The sequence below is a fragment of the Polypterus senegalus genome, chromosome 7 (assembly GCF_016835505.1).
Source record: "Polypterus senegalus isolate Bchr_013 chromosome 7, ASM1683550v1, whole genome shotgun sequence".
Lineage (NCBI taxonomy): Eukaryota > Metazoa > Chordata > Cladistia > Polypteriformes > Polypteridae > Polypterus > Polypterus senegalus.
In genome coordinates, this window is record NC_053160.1 from 71,187,722 (window position 1) to 71,207,151 (window position 19,430).

The 19,430-nt window shown below is 36.0% G+C and overlaps 1 protein-coding gene across 8 annotated transcripts in view; it reads right to left on the reverse strand.

Annotated features, from left to right (window-relative positions):
• Positions 1 to 19,430, reverse strand: part of cdc14b (cell division cycle 14B) — an 83,826-nt gene that overhangs the window by 60,858 nt on the left and 3,538 nt on the right. For 6 of the 8 annotated variants that reach the window (XR_005634336.1, XM_039758872.1, XM_039758871.1 and 3 more), the window contains exons 2-3: positions 8,960 to 9,050; positions 3,994 to 4,069 (exon numbers count right to left, since the gene is read on the reverse strand). Coding sequence is in view for 7 of the 8 variants with exons in the window: in XM_039758872.1 (XP_039614806.1) it covers positions 3,994 to 4,069; positions 8,960 to 9,050 (167 nt within the window). In the remaining variant the exon portion in view is untranslated. The other 2 variants (XM_039758869.1, XM_039758868.1) reach the window with 2 other exon arrangements.

Genomic DNA, 19,430 nt, shown 5'->3' on the forward strand with positions numbered 1-19,430 from the left:
AGCAAACTCACCTGACCTTAACCCGATAGAAAATCTATGGGACATTGTGAAGAGGAAGATGCAATTCGCCAGACCCAACAATTCAGAAGAGCTGAAGGCCACTATCAGAGCAACATGGGCTCTCTCAACACCTGAGCAGTGCCACAGGCTGATCGACTCCATGCCACGCCGCATTGCTGCAGTAATCCAGGCCAAAGGAGCCCCAACTAAATATTGAGTGCTGTACATGCTCATACTTTTCATGTTCATACCTTTCAGTTGGCCAGCATTTCTAAAAATCCTTTTTTTGCATTGGTCTTAATTGATATTCTAATTTTCCGAGATACTGAATTTGGGACTAATCATCAAAATTAAAAGAAATAAACATTTGAAATACATCAGTCTGTGTGTAATGAATGAATCTAATATACAAGTTTCACTTTTTGAATGGAATTACTGAAATAAATCAACTTTGTCATGATATTCTAATTTTATGACCGGCACCTGTATATCCTAAGTGCAGATTTCATGCATTAAAGGTTTTAGAGATTTTATAGTATAAGGGACATCACTCAGATAATGACTTCAACATGGCAGCCTCATTAAGTAGATTACATTGTGCCCTTTACTACTACTATATACTTTGTTTACCAACTGACTCAAAAAGAGAAAATATGAGTTTTTGAAATTAAACATTCTTTTAGTATATCTCAAAGCTAATAAATATTAAATGCTTCAGGTTTTATTTAGACTGTTTGCATTTCTATGTTGTTATATTTACACATGGTGGCACTGTTGCCACACAGCACTGACACTAACCCAAATTTCAAATTAGATATAGGATTAATGACATATATGATTTTGTAATATAAAATTAGTCATATCACAATATTTTGATTTGAGGCAATCAAACTATCAGTGCTGCAATAATCAAGCACCACCTAAACTCACGATGACTATATGATACTCAAATCACAAGCAGTATTTACACTGCAGTACAGGCCTAATGAGAGATACAAGAACATGGAACTCCTAGTTAAAGTGCAATCCTCACATGCCAGCAACATTAAGCAGGTTGTGAACTTTTTTTCTCCTTCAATACTGCACTGTTGGTTCCTTCCTGGTGTTTAAAGCATTAGTAAATAAAGCCTCAAAGTGGTTACAGCTACACTTGTGCATAAATTCAGCTTTTGAGTTTAGCATACAAAACTAGGGATGCACCGAAATTTCGGCCGCCGAAAATTTTCGGCCGAAATAGCATTATCGGTTTCGGCCGAAATGTAAGAATGCGCCAAAAATAAAAGCCGAAATTGTCGCCACGCCTCTCCCATCCTCCCGTCTCGTTCGCGCTGTCATTACGCATCAAACACGGAGTATGTCGGCGGTTTGGAAGCACTTCAAAGTTTCAAATGAGGACAGCAAAGTTGCAATATGCAACATTTGCTCTGCAAAAGTTTCAAGAGGGGGTTCAACAGCAAAGACATTTTCGACTACAGGTTTAATACACCACCTTAAGTCAAGACACGCAATTGAATTTGAGGAATACCGTCAAACAACGTTGGTTAAAACTAAGCCAACTAGCACATCAACACCCTCGGTTGCCACATTTTTCGAAACAATTAAGAAATTTGCAAATGACAGTGCTAAAGCACGTGACATAACAGAGAAAGTAATGGAATTCATTGCTTTAGATGACGAGCCGTTTTCAGTCGTGGAGGACATCGGATTTCGTAGGCTAATACACCACATTGAGCCGCGTTACACACTGCCAAGCAGAAGGTATTTTGCAGAGACCTCTCTACCTGAAATGTATGACCGTGTTGCAAAACATGTTCATGAGCTCATGACCACAGATATCTCTGCTCTAAGTTTTACCACAGACATATGGAGCTCTGACGTTAGTCCAACTAGCATGCTCAGTTTGACAGCGCAGTGGATAAACGCGGAGTTTAAATTGCAAAACATTCTGCTTCATGCACAGGAGTTTGTCGGCTCACACACTGCAGCAGCAATATCCGATGCTTTGGCTAACATGTTTGAAACTTGGAACATAGACAAGTCTAAAGTGCATGTGATTGTGAGAGATAATGCACGGAACATGATAAAGGCTATGGATGACAGTGGATTAAAGAGCATACCTTGCATGGCACACACGCTGCAGTTGGCTGTGAATGAGGGAGTGCTTAGTCAGCGGAGCATATCAGAAATCACAGCAACTGGGAGAAAAATTGTGGGACATTTTAAGCATTCTCCGCTTGCTTATTCCAGACTACAAGATTTGCAAAAACAGTTTGGGATGCCAACAAACGACTACAGCAAGATGTGGCCACTCGCTGGAACAGTACATACTATATGTTGCAAGGATTACTTGAACAGAAGCGGGTTTTAGCTGCATACATGACAGATCACGACCTGCCAGCAACTTTGAGTGCACATCAGTGGATGTTGGTGGAAAACATTGTCTCTCTTCTCGCCCGTTCGAACAGTTAACCAAGGAAATAAGCTCAGCTCAAGCGTCTGTTGCTGAAGTTATTCCACTGATCGCAGCACTGAAGCGCCTGCTTGGAAAAGAGGCGGAAACAGATCATGGCGTAAAAACAGCTAAAAAAACTCTACTGGAGGCTGTTAACAAAACTTCCAAGACATTGAGTCCAACCCTCTTTACGGCATTGCAACAATATTAGATCCACGCTTTAAAGACCATTACTTTGACGATGAGAAAAGGCAGGATGTACGAAATGGTGCAAACAGAGCTTACGGCTCTTGAAACCTCTGGTGAAGCACAAGCCGCGACGGGGAGAACAGAGCAAACTGTGCCTAAGAAACGGTCACGCATACAAGTGATGAGGCGCACATTCCTTCGCTTTCTGATATGTTTGACGAAATTTTACAGGAAAGCGTCCCAACCCACAGCGGTGTAAGAGCAAGCGCAGCCTCACAAGAAGTAGCAACCTATCTAGCTGAACTACCCATTGGCAGAAGTGACAATCCACTTGACTACTGGCGCGAACAAAGATCGCTTTCCTTTGCTTGCATGGACTGTGCGCAAGTACTTATCTGCCCCAAGCACCAGCACAGACAGTGAGAGATTTTCAGTGCAGCATCTCATGTTCTTGATGAGAACAGAAATCGTCTCTCCAGCCAGAAAGCTGAACAACTTTTGTTCATAAAGAGAAATCTGCCACTTTTGCTAAAATAAAAGCAGCCTAATTTGATGTTGTTTACAGTTAAAGGTTTGATTTATTTATTCTGTTATTGCAATGTTGTTTTGCACAGTAATTTAAAATTGAAGTAAAACGTTTAATGCAGGTAATATTTTGCACAATTCGTAAAGGCACTAAAAGCTAGCACAGACTGAGTGATTTTATTCAGTGCAGTATGTTCTTCATGAGAAGAGGAACTGTGTCTTCAGCCAGAAAACTGAAAAACTTTTGTTCATAAAGATAAACCTGCTTCTTTTGCTTAAATTAAAAGCAGACCAATTTAGTGTGTATAGTTATGTTGTTTACAGTAAGAGGTTGGATTTATTTATTTTTCTTCTGTTTGTGCACTGTTGTTTGGTACAGTAATTTAAAATTGAAGTAAAAAAGCAGCTAGCATTTTTTTTGCACAATTTTGTTACAGAAAGAAATTTTATTTAGTTTTGTTATTGTTAAACAGCCTTATTACTGTTATTTATTATCAATAAAATTTTGATTGCTTAATTAATTTGTAGTTTTTTTAATACAAACAAAAAGAAAATATTTTAAACATGTTTTTTAATGAAGCCATTTTCGGTATCGGTTTTCGGCCAAGTGCATCCAAAAATTTCGGTTTCGTTTTCGGCCCAGAATTTTCATTTCGGTGCATCCCTATACAAAACTGAACCTGTCTTGACTATAAAAATCTTCCTGATTAGCTAAACAGTAGAAAGCAAAAAGTCGACATCATGAACTGCATCTTAAATTACATTCCCAGAATAAAATTCCATAACAACCATATGAAACAAATTTTACATTTTTAAATAACACCTACCTTAAGCTTTTTGTTTAATTTGCAACAATAACGGTAAAACATAGCTAAATTAAGGGGTCCAAAGTCGGCATAAAAGCTGCAATGAAATTAATTAAACGTGTTATTATGGAAGAATCATATACCATGTACATGTACAGAGCATGTAGTGGGGGGAAGAAAAAAAGATGCAAAAATGACAAAAAATAAAACAAAATTTAAATACTTTAATATGTGACATTAAAAATAAATTTGAATGAACCCACACACATTAATAAGAACCCTCACTTAAAATATTAACTGAATTTACAGTTATGAAAAAAGACTCAGACATTAAAATAAAGACATTAAATCTATAACACAGGGATTGTCAGACTGTCAAGGGTACTATCATTACAGTTTGTAGTTCTTGTCAAATCCTTAACTATGATAGGTATTTTAAGACCCTGAGTAAAAAAAAAAAAATGATATATTATATATAGATAAAAAAAAACACTATAAAAGAACAGATTAACTAGGGGGTATTCCACAATGCATGCTTATATAATCAAGATTTAGTGGAGTACACCTTTCTTGAGTAAGCCTTGTTTTTTCCAATCCAGACTCCCTTCATTTCCGCCAACACAAGGTGTTTCACGTTTACTCTAGATAGGATTTAACAATTCCAGATTATGCACACTCTCATGAGATTTAAGCAGCTCCCAGAATCAATCATTAATAAAAACAATCAGGGCACAAAACAAGCACAAAGGGACATTGCAATGTCTACAGAATGAGTACTTATGACTTGAAGCATGAAACTGATAATATATTGTGGGTCACCTCTGAAAAGTTAAAATTTTAATAATTAATAAAATAGAAGAAGATGTAAGACAGTGGAAGTCTTTTCAGCAGTTGATAAAGAAATACTGTAATTGCTGACCTGTAATAACACAAAAAGGAAATGCACCAGCTATTAAGAAAAGTAGTGAGGCTACAAGGTAATCTATAGCAGACCACTGCCTAAGTATATCATGCTTCTGAATTTGTGCACTGCACAATTAAATATCAATGGCATTATCCACATTAAAAAATGTGAACACTTTACTCTGTGAACATCATACTGGAAAAAACTTAAAACAAGTATTCAGTAGAAATATGAAGCACATTTGGCAATAAGTCAACATACTTCTAATTACTAGAATACACCATACCATTTATAAACAAACAAATATAGCACATTTAGCATCCAAAAGGAAAAAGCTGCAGCTTTGGCCACTGGTGTAATGCCCCAATACCTGCAGGCGTGTGCCCTCATCAGAATGTCATATACGTCAATGTCATTTAAAAGGACTGACCTGTGCATTGATGCTTCTGAATGATTAATATTGTACATATTTACTTTCCTATTAGCTTGACACTGAGAATACTTTAAGTGAATGTATTTAACTATTTGTTACAGACAATCTCAGTTGCAACACGGATTGGATTTTCTATTAAGAGATTTTCTGGAGTTTTTCATTTTACTGGCATAGCCTTAATTACAGAAAAATTTGTATTTGTAATATGCTTTTTTTTTTTTTTTAACTAGTGGGGGAAAAAAAAGAGACACAGTTTGGACTATACTAAAAAGAAATTGTCATATGCATTTAATTTTGATGTATGAAATTAAATCAATCAATATGGTACTCTTATTTTACAATGTACATACAAATAATACCATGACTTGTATCAAAAAGGACAATAGGCTTTCCTTCTAATCATTATTTATGCCAGTGGTTTAAAATCTCTTAATATGTGACGAGAGGAGCATTCCAGGGTTGATCCTAGGAGGTCCTTAAGTGCTGCATTTTTCCTTGTACATTACACATCTCAACATTACTTTAAAGGTTTGCTGACTGTTGATTAATACCTTTTTATTTATATGTTTTTAACATTAAGGAACATACCTTTTCATTTTTTTATTACAACTAGAGGGTTCTGCCCCTGCTTGCTTCACTCGCCCACCCCCTACCCCCGGGGCATGCCATGTGCCTGCCATTTCGCGTCTCTGCTGCTCGCATTTTGAAATGGCGGGTCTGAACGCACACTAAGGAAATGAAGTTGCTCCTCCGAAATCCCCTCTTAATCTGTGATACAATGGGAAACAAATACATTTTATTTTACCTCCTCTTTGCTCAGCTGCTGGCTTGCTGCTGCCGTGCTGAGTGATCTGCATGTCGCACAGCACCGAATATTTAAAAGCATGTACAGCAGCTGTCCTTTTGTCTCACGGGACGTTGAATTGTCTCCGAGAAAATCACGTCTCATCTCCTTCCAAGATTTTTTTTTTTTTTTTTAAATAGAGAGAGATCTTTTCCTTTTGTCTCTAATTGACAAAATATGCAATGTGGAAGAATAGCATAATAATTTCATAATTTAGCTTTTAATGGTTTACTACTTTGTATCAAATGTCTGAATGATTTAAACAATACAGTAACTAAGAATGTAGCAGTATTAGATATAGGAAAAAATCCTGTCACTGACGAAAAAAATGGTAATAAATGACAATTTAAACGCTGTTAATTTTCAATCAATAGTTATAATCAAAGGTTATAATGCTTTACCATTTTGTAAAGGACATGCAAGATTAATTTAAATGAGAATTTAGCTACATCTGATACGTTACAAAAAATGTGGAATCATCACGGTTATTTCTCATCAAACAGAAATTTCAAGAACTTTTAATCCACAACACTCTTTTATCCATTGTCTTTAGTCTGTCATGGACCATGCTAAGACATGATTCATGGTTGCCTTGGTTACGAAGCGTGACTTGTTCTAATCCTTTTTGATGGAAGCAAAACCAGCTCAGATAAGCCCAACGTTTCATTTAAGCACACTTTGTGGAATACCCCACGCTACTGTACATATCATTTCATACAAATTCACATCATTCAAACAACTTTAAGACAAATACAACTTGTCACAAAGACAGTGTTCATTATCCAGAAGTGAGTGATTTCAATCAATTGTGAAATTGCCTAATTTCTTAAGCTAACACCTTTAACTACTATGAGTCACCATTAGTAAACAATGCTATAAACAAAAGAGAATTCTCTTTAGATCCCATTAAACCTGAAAAACAGCTTACCTTTAGATCTGATGAAATAATGCTGGTAATATTTTAAATGTTACACTCGCTTATTCTCACATTAACACTATGACAGAGTAGTCACTGCAGAGTAAACTAACCTATTAACCATAAACAATTGATACAACACATTTGTAAGAGACATTGTTGACTAACAATTTAGTCATACACTGTATACACTTCTCCAAATTCCACTTACTTCCTTACCAACTGTGAAAGTTGTCCTAAACTAAAACCTTACTAGACATCTAACTGCATCATACACAAGGCTAGAATTAGCAGTGGACAGGAACCTAGACTACTGAAAAGCACATTTATACTGAAGACTCTTTTACACATGTGGCAAGACACGTGTTAACAAAGATGCAAGTTTCCTTGTGTTCATTTTGCATTTTATTTTGTGTTACTGCACCTAGGTTCATACAGTTTTCATGCGCTAATTCTGCATTTACCTGTCATTTTGGGTTAAAACAAGGCTCTCTAGGGGGGAAATCACGGTGTCACTTCCAGCAGTTATGTTCTGGTAGTACAATGCCCGCTTTGCCATTTATGACTGCTAAGGAACAGCAAGGAACGGTTTTCCTGTGTTGTGCATTTTATTGCAAAAATGTACTATTCTACTCCGCAGTGACAAATATGTAGGTCATAAATAATTGGCGTTACTGATGTTCAACTGATTATCTGTGTTATGCATCTATAGAAATAGGTAAATGTGTAAGTGTACACAACCCCTTACTCACACCAACATACATGTACATTCCCTCATTAACATTTAACAATTAATCTAAACTGTCAACGGTAAACACAGTATCAAATTGCAGTCTATATAGCTTGCCATGCGTTAATGTAAACATTGCTATAGAAATCTGCTCGAAAAGTTCAGTTTATGCACATATAAATCAAGAAAGCAAGACTTAACTAAATGTGATCAAATACTCATTACAAAATCTTTGCAAAACAGACTAGCAAGTTAGTTTTCAATTACATTAATGCAAATAGGAGGATGGGGTAATTACCAATTCTGTTAGATTCAACCGCATAAACCAACTGACATAAAAATAAATATACTGTATTTCAAAGTTTGAGGTTTACTTTAAAATGGACATAACCCCTTTATACAACATAATGAAAATGTTCAAGATAATTCTCAAGGATAAAAGTCAAGTTTTGCTAACTTGCTTCCATTTTTAGAACAGTATAAAACATTTAAAACACATTTGCTTTACAAGGCACATTTCCTTAAACACAGCAGAGTATGAATTTTACTTTTTCCAAAATACACCTGTATTTTCAGCCTTCTTAACCGGTTTTATTCATTACACTTAAGGGACCAGACAGCATCAGCTACACGACTTGATTCGGAGTATGGTGCTAGTCCAATACTGGGCACATTCACACACATAACCACACCCTCTCATACTGGTCTAATCTATATTCAGAAAGTAACCTAAGAGTCAAAATGAAATGCTGGTGGAAACAAGAGTATCCAGAGAAAATACTCTCTACCATAAAAGCTATTTCAATAACAAAATACTTATCAAATAAATAATTTTGCCCATTATTTGACCTCAGAGCACTGGAGCACTACACAATATAAAATACTCAAGCCTCAGTAATGCCACGCAAAAAAACTTTATGAAGAATAACACAAAAAGAACATCTTGAATACAATACACATTAAAATGTTCCTGTAAAAAACATTCCTCAAGTTAATCTCAGAAAAAAATGAAATGTTCCCATGGCAACTTTGCATAATTTAGGTTAACAATATAAAAAAATGTAAGCAATATAACTGGGAGTGGTTGAATTTTTAAACATGTATACCTTATGCTCATTATAATATTCGCTGTAAATCTAACTGATAAAATCAATACTTACTTTTCGTATGTGAGCTCCTCGTCTATGGAGAAATAGTGCCTCTCTGCGTTACTTTTAGGTTTATGTTGCAAAATGGAAAAATACAAACGATCTGGAAGGGTAAAAAGGCAAAATTCGAAAAAAGTAAAATTAATTAAAACAACCCTGAAAATAAGGAACCTTTAAACCTGATAATAGCTCAGTCAAAATACTACGTTTCGCGTCTTGTTTTCGTCCATAATCAATTTAACTCTCGCCTGTTCTCAGACATTTTACAGTGCTGCTCTCCAAATTATTAACTAGTATCATTTCAGTTCTAAAATATTTAGTTAAGTTACTTATCATGAATACAACATTTGTAGTATGAACAATTTCTTAATAATTACAAACACCCTCTCCTCAATAATATCCATTCTGCTTTTTTGATTCTAAACCATGTTAATCTGCTCATTATTTAAAAACAATGGGATTGTGCATGTCGTTTATCATGAATGACTGGGATACGAGGCACCAACTCATTTTAGCACGTAATTATTAAAAACAAAGTCGATTAACTGCTTTATGTAAATCTGTGTATCATCATCATTTTCATCTCCATACCACACATTATTTCTAAGACAAGCAACGAACCTAAATATTATCTTTCTAACATTAACTGTCAAAGCTCCTACCTTGTATAAATTCCACTCCGTCAACGAAATTGCTTCCGTCAGCCATTGAGTTTAAATTCCCCGCCTATGTAAATCGCATAAATAGAATTTCAGCTTCAAAAAAATCCGTCATCAACTATTGGTCTTCAATTAAAAAATATCTTACAAAATTTGAGGAGGGATTAAACTGTTTCCAAAGTAAGACACTTTCGTGTTCCAATCGTCATTTCATGTATACCTCCTCACAATAAATATAATAACACAACCTAATGCACGGGCCGAAAAGATTGTATCTGTCATTTGGCAGTAATTTAAAATGTAATCTTCAAAAGGAAAACTACTTAAACAAAAAAAGTTCTTAAAAACAACATACATACATACATAAATAACTAGCGAATTGCCTCACTACTCCTAAACTACATTTGAAAAAGGTAAAAAAAAAAACTGCATCAAAAGCCCTGCATCAAAATCTGAAACACTTAGTAAATTTCACCTATTCTGCGAGCTTGGTTGCTAAGATTTGCGTCGATTGGCCCCATATGAAATGAGAAGAAAGCGATTGCATGGAGAGACTGTCAATCACTCAACCACACGTTGCAATTCAAGTTCTGCGGAAGAGCACCACATCGGAATTTAATTGGAACGCTGCCCATGCCGTTGCTAGGAGAAAAGCACTTGAGAACCAATCAAAAAGCTTCAATAACAGACCCCCCGCCCCCAACCATGTTCATTAAGTCTCTGCTTCAGCGGAGATTTTATATTATACATTGTATATATTAACTATTGGAGTTTCTATATTTTATGGTAGGTTTACTGATAATGCATTTTAATTCTTTTCTTCTTAAAGTACACCGTCACTAAATTATCAATGAAAAGCATCTATTAAATACTATAAACATTTTTGTTTGAAACAGACTAATGGTTCAGTTTCTTAAGTTGGAACAACTGATCAAAAATGAAACTTCTTTTTTGAAATGTAGGTATATAAAGTTATATTTAAAAATGTGTAAAATTGTGCAGAAAGCACTCTCACAGGTGTCGGTCCTCTCTTAAAAACTGGAGACTGGCAGACTGAAAAAAAGATCCACTACTACATTTTCTAATCATTCCATTCAACCCTTTTCTTTGAACTGTAAAAAAGTATGTGTACTATTGACAAAAAATATTTACAACTCGATTCTGCTGCCACCATATGTCATGGATATAGTGCATCTTGGGACGCAAGTATTGCAAGATTTGCAAGATTTGCACCACATATAGTCATATAAGTTTGGCCGCAATACTTAGTAATGTTATCATTTTACCTAATTCTGTAACTTGCCTGGTTTACTTTCAAGTATTACAACAAAATCCAGATGTGCTTTAAGATTATTTTTAACTATAAAGTACTTTGTAAAAGTATTCAGTTCCTTGATCAGTTCTCTAATTTCAACAGATAATAAAGCATACAGTGATAAGAACATTTTGAGTTTCAGTGCTTTAAAATAAAAATAACATAACATTTTATGTTAGAAAAAAATCCAGGGGAAAAAAATAAAATACTAGAAAAAAAATACTATAAAGAAAATTGGACAGTTACATCAAAGAATGTTATTACTTTCCTAGATATACTAGAGTATAAAAGTGTTTGTATCCCTTATTGCTTGTTGAAACGTGGCAAGAAAAAAACATCAATAAATCAATATAATTTGTAATGCAATGTAACATCAGAAGACTCCAAGCCCACATGATAACTTGATGGTTTTAAGTCAATCTTTATTTTGTACAGCAACCTGCTTAAAGTACATCACTGCAAAACTCTTTACTAAAAAACAAGAATACATTTCAAAATTACTGGGTGGAATACAAGGCCTAGATTACATTTTTTTTTTTTTAATTTAAATGATTCTGGAAGAGTGTGGTTCTGTATATTAAGGATTTGTGACAGTACATTCATCTTTAATAAAATCAGTATACTCAGGCACTGACATCAGACCAGTGATCCTTACATTCCACATCACAAAGACCTTTGAGGGGCTGGTCCTGAACTACAAGAGTCTTCTTGTGAAACACCACTTTAAATGCAGTTTTCCTATTAGACAAGTATTCAGTGGAAGATGCAATTATCTATCTGCTCCATAAAGTCATGTCACTTGTAGGAATTCTCAAATGACTTTGCACTAGTAGGGTGTACTGGTAAGGCAGTTGGAGACACAGTGTAGGAGTGAGGTAGATAGCTTATCATCATCAGCAAACCTAGCCACAGCATAGGGCCTCTATGCACAGCCACTGTTCTGGGACTTGGGGGTCTTTATCAATGACAGGCTGGACTGACCTCATAACACAAAAGAAATACATAAGAAAGATCAGAGCAGAGGTAGAAGACGGTTTTCCTTCCTATAAGTGTCTCAAGAGTACATACAACTGGTGTGCCAATGTGCACGCATGGCCAATAGAAAATGAGCATATTGTCAAAATCTCATATGTGCTCCACTATGCACACATTAGGTTGGTATGGTAGATAGCAAAACAGGTTGCCTTTACTTTAATTATAATAATAATTTGTTGGACACAAGGTTAAAAAAGCAACAGGCTTTAAATAATTACTTTGGTTTGTCACCACTTTGAAAGAGACACCAGACTAAAACAGCAGCCGAGCACATGAAATGAGTTTACTCCCAAAAAATGGCTCCAGGATCCAAATCCTGCTATTGAACAGCTCATCGCAACCAGGGAGCAAGTACATTTTTGCTAACACAGGCCAGTGGAGACGTAAGAGAAGAGGAGGAGGTGGCAGAGAACAGTGAAGAGGAAAATAATGTATAGGCAGATAATTCTATATAAAGAATAAGTACCAAACAACATATTCTAGTGCCCCATTGACAGCCTGACTAAAAATGTTATGTGTACCCCTACCTATAATTCTGTCACGGTCAGCGTGATTTTCTACACTGTAGTATGCTGGGCCGGTAACATCAATTTAAGAGGGGCCCACTGAATTAACAAGCTAATTAAAAGGACAAGCTCAGTTATGGGATACACTCTTGACCCCCTGGAAGTAGTAACAAAGAACAGAATGAAAATAAAACTTACTACCATTACAAACAATGTTGCACATCATCTTTATGACAAACAAACTCTTAATAGTTTCAACTAACAAATTATTACACAGAAGTATGTCAAGTAATGGTAACTATTGCAATATGCTGTTATAATGCCTCGCTGTGACTGCAGAATCTTTAGTCCAGTGAACCAGTTCTCTTTTTAGTTGTTTCTATTATTTTTAGTTAATTCTTGTGTGTATTTGTTTTGTAACATTTGTGCTTATTTCTTTACTTATTTACTGGAACAAATAAAGTTATATCTATAGTATGTAATATACTCAAACAACTAGCTTTAAGCATGTTTTACAAAAGCTAAACATATCAATCATTTCATCATTAAGTAGGAATTCATCACTGGTTTATTTATAAAAATAAAAGAAAATGCAACTTAATGCACTGATAGGTCAACTACACTCAACCATAAATCACACAGAGATTTTTCTATTAAGAAAGCTACCATTACAGATATTAAACAGGGTTGGTACACAGACATCACTACTAATATTTCAAACCTTACTTGAACAACACCAGAATCGCAACCATAAAACAAAGCATGAATCACAACCAGTAATTCTTTCCCTAGTTGATCATCGTTGTTTGTTGTTTTGAGTATCTCTCAAAAATGTCTTTACTTTGACTGAATCAAAGTTCTGTTTCCCATACTTTAAGTCTCTTAGTATTATATGCTCCCCAGATTTGGCAGAAAGTTGAGAAAACTACTGGTTTAGCACAACCATACCACCAGCTTCTATGTGTTGGAGGCAACTCATCTCTTTGAAGCCATGACCTGGTTGAGACATCAAGACACTTGGCGACACTTAATATGACTCCAGACTCGGAATGTTCCAATTACTGAGGTCCATCCAAACAAGGTCCCACCTCTTTTATAGTTTTCTCTACTTATTATCTCCAAACTTTAAGGCAGTGGCACCCATATTTGTAAGTCTACGTAATAAACCTCTACCTTTATTGTTAGTTTATACACACAGTCACGCATGTGTGCATTTGAGATAACTTATGGGCTTTGGGGATGGATTGGCGCTGTGTGATAATGTCCTCTCTTTTCCTCCTTCTGCAGACTGGAAGATTGACAGCTCTCATTCTCTGACGTCACTTCCGGTGTTTAACCAAATGCACTTGCCTCTTCCTGCCTGTTTGCCACATAACCATAAGAACCAGTATCTTGGGCAGTCCACTACATGAGACTCAAGTCTGAAAAGACTTTTTGCATTGTACATGAGTTTTCTTTGCATTTTATTATGCAGTTTGTCGAAGGGCGCCTCAACACTAACAGTTCCTATCTTGTTCTTACAACACACACAGTAGGAAGAGGAGATAATTTTAACTCGGTTAATTATCAATTTTGCCTTTGGCAATGCCAGTAATTAATTAAATAATTTGGTAAGGCTCCTGCTTAGTTTTCTTCAAGGCCTCCGGCTATTTAAATTATATCAAGGTAACTGAAGCACACATTTTAAGAAAGAGAATAATACAATTTACACAAAACATAAGGATTATAGAAATATAGCTACATATATATGGACATAGTTGATAAGACACCATACAGACAAACATAAAACACAAAAGAGGCTGGCTGATTATTTGCCGTTTACAGTTCTAATTTATCTTGGCACAGAAACCGCTTTACAATACCAAGTCTTTAAGGATGATATCCGAGATTATGTGGAGTTGTTGCTTGTTGTGCTTGCTCCAGGTTCAAGTGGAGGACAATCTTGCATTGGGATGCACTCCTTTGTTCATGGTGTGCTGTTCTTTCCTCAGTTAGTCTCTTTGCTGTATCTTCCGCATCTTCATATAGAAAAGCATTATTCTTTCAGACATAAAAATCTATATATATAATTCACTAAGGCAAGACACCCATGGAAAGCATGCTGGAAGGGGCGTGGATTCACTAAGCCACCGACAAGTAAGACGCCCATGGCGCACGCAGGAAGTAGCCACGGCCACCAACTCTAAGACCATTGGATACGATGACAACTCGCAGAAACACGCCCACCAACTCAGACACGATGACACAGGAAAAACGGCGTCATTTATGTTCGTCTGTCGTAGAGTCCACATGCACCTCTGAGCCACGTAGACTGTTCATAGAGGCATGTTTCTCGCGGAAGTGAATCGCTATATGCAGCGTGTAAAACAGTTTGCGAGGGGTATCCCATGGGATCCTTAAAACAATCCTTTAAAACTGGGGTTAGAACACAATGAAGGAAACAGTCTTTAAAAACCAATAAGCCCTGTGCCTCTGTTTCATTACCGTCTCACCTGCTTCAACAATGCAGGCCCTGTAACAGTCGAGACGCTCTCTCAGCAGCTGACCTTCTCTGTGCCTGTCCGGTTCACACAGAGGCAGTGCAAGAGAAAGCCGCACACACACACAGGCAGCGCCAGAGACAGACAGAGGCACACACACAGGCAGCTGGTGGGCGGGTCTCCGTGAGTTCCTCTTGCGGACGGGCACATGACCAGGCGGTGTGTATGCTTTGAGAACGAGGGTGGACGCGGCAGGACTAAGAACAGGCATGTTTGTCGTGGATGTGAATCGCTGTATGTAGCGTGTAAAACAGTTTCCGAGGGGTTTCCCATGGTCTTACAGTTGGTAGACGGGTCTCTGTTGGTTGCTCTTGCGAGCGGGCACATGACCAGGCAGTGTGTATGCTTCGAGAGCGTGGGTGAATGCGACAGCACCATCTAAGAAGAATCATATTTGTCACGGACGTGAATCGCTGTATGCAACGTGTAAAACAGTTTGTCGCGAATGTGAATTGCTGTATGCAACGTGTAAAACGCTGTATTGTATGTTGCCCTCTCCAGAGTTACATATTTTCATTCACCTACAGTCATATCCTCAAAACCAACTCCATTTGGACAACTGTGTCTTTCAGGAAGTGTTCGCCCATCAATACATAATTATGCGGCATATGCTACGCCACGGGTTGGCTAGTTATCTTTATTCAAACACAGAAGGCCAGCTGGTAACCCTAAGAGAAGTCTAGCAGTGTGTCTTGGTCTGAAGCTGCATTCTGAAGTTTTAGGAAGAGCAGCAGTTTAGACATTTACTCTGGAAAGCAGATTGAGTGAAGGCACAGCTGTATTTCTGTATCCTTGTTAAATTTTCTGTTTTAAATAATCCTTGTGTGCCACCAAAACCCAGAAGAATGGGCAATGGCCATTTTGTCCTACAACACAGACATAGAACACTCACAAATAAGTATTGTATAAAGCACATATACATTATGTACGTATATGTTGAACTTTATGCTTTTTTGTGTGTGCTTTGTTAGCATTTTATTATTGTTACTATTCTAAGAAAATATTCAAGTAAGGATTCCACTTTACTGTGTACACAGTATTATATACTTGAACTTCACCTACTTGTATAGATACTCTCAGGTGAAGCTTCTTGTGACTGTTCTCTAAAAATGTTGGCCCAAGATCAAAGTCTGCAAAGATAACAGTTTTGTTTCACACTACTACTACTTGTTGACACACAAACCACACAGCCAAGCTTAATTCACTAACAAGATAAAGACAAGGTTCTTTTGTGAGGATTTATACCAGAGGCCCTTAATACAGGCAGTAGAAGTTATATGTAGATTTCCATCTAAAAACTAAGTTACCCTGCACATCTGATAAAAGCAACATTTATAAATATAAGGTTGCACAGTATATATCTTTATTGCATTTTGAACAGATTATCAGTGAAAAAGAGTGGTTGTTGGTTGATAATTACCTGTACTACAACTGACCAGCGAAGACAGTGACCGAAATGTCACATTTGCAAGTCCAATGTGCAGCAATACAAACTCCAAAGGGTACAGTGAGGTTTGTTTGAGAAATGTATCTTAACAACAGGCCTCCACAACATAGAAGACAGCTATGTTATATATTAGCTGGCTAACACAAGAGGAGTCTGTACTCTCATAAGAAGCTACTGAGCACAAATGAAAAAGCCCAGCAGACTAGGCAAACTGAAGAATGCAGATCATCCACAGCATTCCGTATACTTATTTTGGGTCAGAGACAAGAAGGTCCAGGTAGAAAACAGACAGTCTACAGAGTTTTTCACTGGATTATATATCAGAGAGGATGATACCAGTCAGAATGTCAAAATCTGCACTATACCACTATGGTATAATTAAGTACTTTATCTGTATTAAGGTCACTTTAGCAGCAAACAGCTAGTTAACATATAAAGAAAGCAATATAGAATAATGACAGCCCAGACTTTTATTGATGGAGAAAAGTAAATATAAAAGAAGGGGTATTGTGGAACCCTTTATGAAAGTTTTAATAAATAGTAAAGTAGGAGAATTTAATATTAAAGCTAACAATTATTTGCTTAACAAGGTAATCAGCTTTTCTCAAAAATAATTTCCCAAAAGAGAAGGAAAAAAGGCAACATTTTAAAAAATTTAAAAAGCAAGTGAAAAAAGCCAAAAGGGTTTATTTAAAGAAAATATACATTGTATTACTGTAGGTTGAAGACTTGTGGCTTAGAGCAAATTTCACATACATATGCAAGAGCAATCAAGGACAGAGGTGAAGAGGTTGTGTCAGGCTTTAGCACAAACATTCAGGGGAATGTGCTAGCAAACAGTTTTATACAAGGACTTTTCATTTGGAATGCCACTCCAGTGCTTTGTTAAATATACTGTGTTCTACAACTGTTTCAGTATTTCCACAGCTGTAGCTGTTAAATATGCAGAACTAATAGGAACTTGTTGCAGTCCTGATTGCAAAACATTATGGAAAGATATTACGGCATGAGGGGTGACAAATAGAGGATAGTATCACAAAGTGTCAGCATAAGTTTGCATTTAAGCCAGCAGTTCTTAAGTAATCAGAGCTCTGTGCGTTAACTAAGTACTAGTACTTTTTTGTTTTCTTAAATAATGTTCATATAGCAATAATTTACCCACCATGACACTCTGTTTATTACAGTTTTTTTTCAGACTGTTAGTATGAGGCTAAATAATTAAGATTATTAAACTGAAATTATAATAGTCAATTTACACTTATCTAAAATATTCCATATTGTAAAGACATCATTTCAGTTGTTCATGAAAGTTAGTGAGTCTATAATAAAATTCTGGTGAATACTATTATGATATATTAGTTACTATGATCAATACAATATTTCTTCTCTAGTGCATCTCTTACACAGGATTAAGACAAACAATGAACATACAGAATTAATAGTTTAAGTAAATCATCTGTCATATATATTGTTAGATTTACAAGACAAACTCTTAGCCATAAGCCTGAACAATATTCTAATTAGAACACTGTGTTTTGAGTTTATTATAACTATTTCTTCCAAAACAACTAAATTTATATATTTCATAAACTACTAAAGAATATTGTTGTCAAATGAGAACATTTTATAAATGTATATTTTGAAACATATCATGACTGTAACCACATAATATTTTAGAAGAAATTATATAATATTAAAACTAATCCCAACTGATAATTTGCATCACATCTGTCCTGAAATACCTATTGAAAAAAATAACAAAAGGACAAACACATTAAACACTAAAAAGACACACTTTAGTTTTAAAACTTAAAAATAAATTATTTTCCTCATTAAGATTCTACAAGGGAGTATCTTTCCACATGTGAAAGTTAAACCATTAGAGTGATTCTAAATTAGCTGTGTGTGAGTATTAGTTTGGTTGCACAATGGACTGGAATCCTGCCCAGGGTTGGATCACACCTTGTGTCAATCATGCCAGGATAGGCTTCAGACCTCTGTGACCCCAAGTTGGAGAATGTTATGTTAAAACAACCTGGCACAAAGTTCAGGTGTGACTGATCTTGTACCTCACCTACTGTTATATTAAAATGATCTTTTTATATAAATGAACATTTTTGGTACAGTTTTAAAATGTATCAAATTCACAGACACTAAATTTGAGGAATTGGAGGTATAGCAGATACTGAGACCTGGAAAAAAGACCTGGACAATCTTGAAACTCATGGAAAATGCAGTTTACTCTGGAAGAGGTCAAAGCAGCATTCTTATTGTCTAGGCAATGTGCACAACCAAATAAAATAAGTTATTTTGTAAAAACTATTGAATATAAATTCAAGAGATGTTATATTTAGACTCTAGAATGTTCTATTGAGACTGCATTTGAAGTACTATGTGCAGTTTACTGGCTGAAGGAAAAGTCATAAGAGGTCTAAAACCTGTGCAGAGGTGAGTAATCAAGTGCACACCTGGATTAAAAGGGGGAAAGGGTATGACCTGTTCTAATAGGCGCAGGAAATTAAACATCTTTAGTCTTCAGGACAGAAAGCTGCATCAGGACCTAATCTAGACTTTCAAATTACCAAAGGCATTGATACAGTTAATTCCATAGAATTCTTTCAGTTAAAATAAGGAATCACACACTCAAGAACACCAGTGAAAACTGTAATTAATACCAAAGCCAGGAAAAACTTTGCAGAAAGAGTGTTTGGAATCTAGGAAAAAAAAAACTACCTCGATAACTATAAAAACATATGTGGATATGAATGTGCCAACCTAGATATTAGCTAACCATATGACCTTGATAAACTAAACAGTCCCCCTCTCTTTGTCAAAAGTCTTATGTGCTTATGATCCACATGAATTAATACAGTACTAAGTGGCCATATCAAGTGAGTGTATGTGTCAGTATTTAGAGTGTAATTCTTCTATAGGTGCAGAGAAATAAAAATACTGTGCCACATGAAAAAAGAGACTAACTT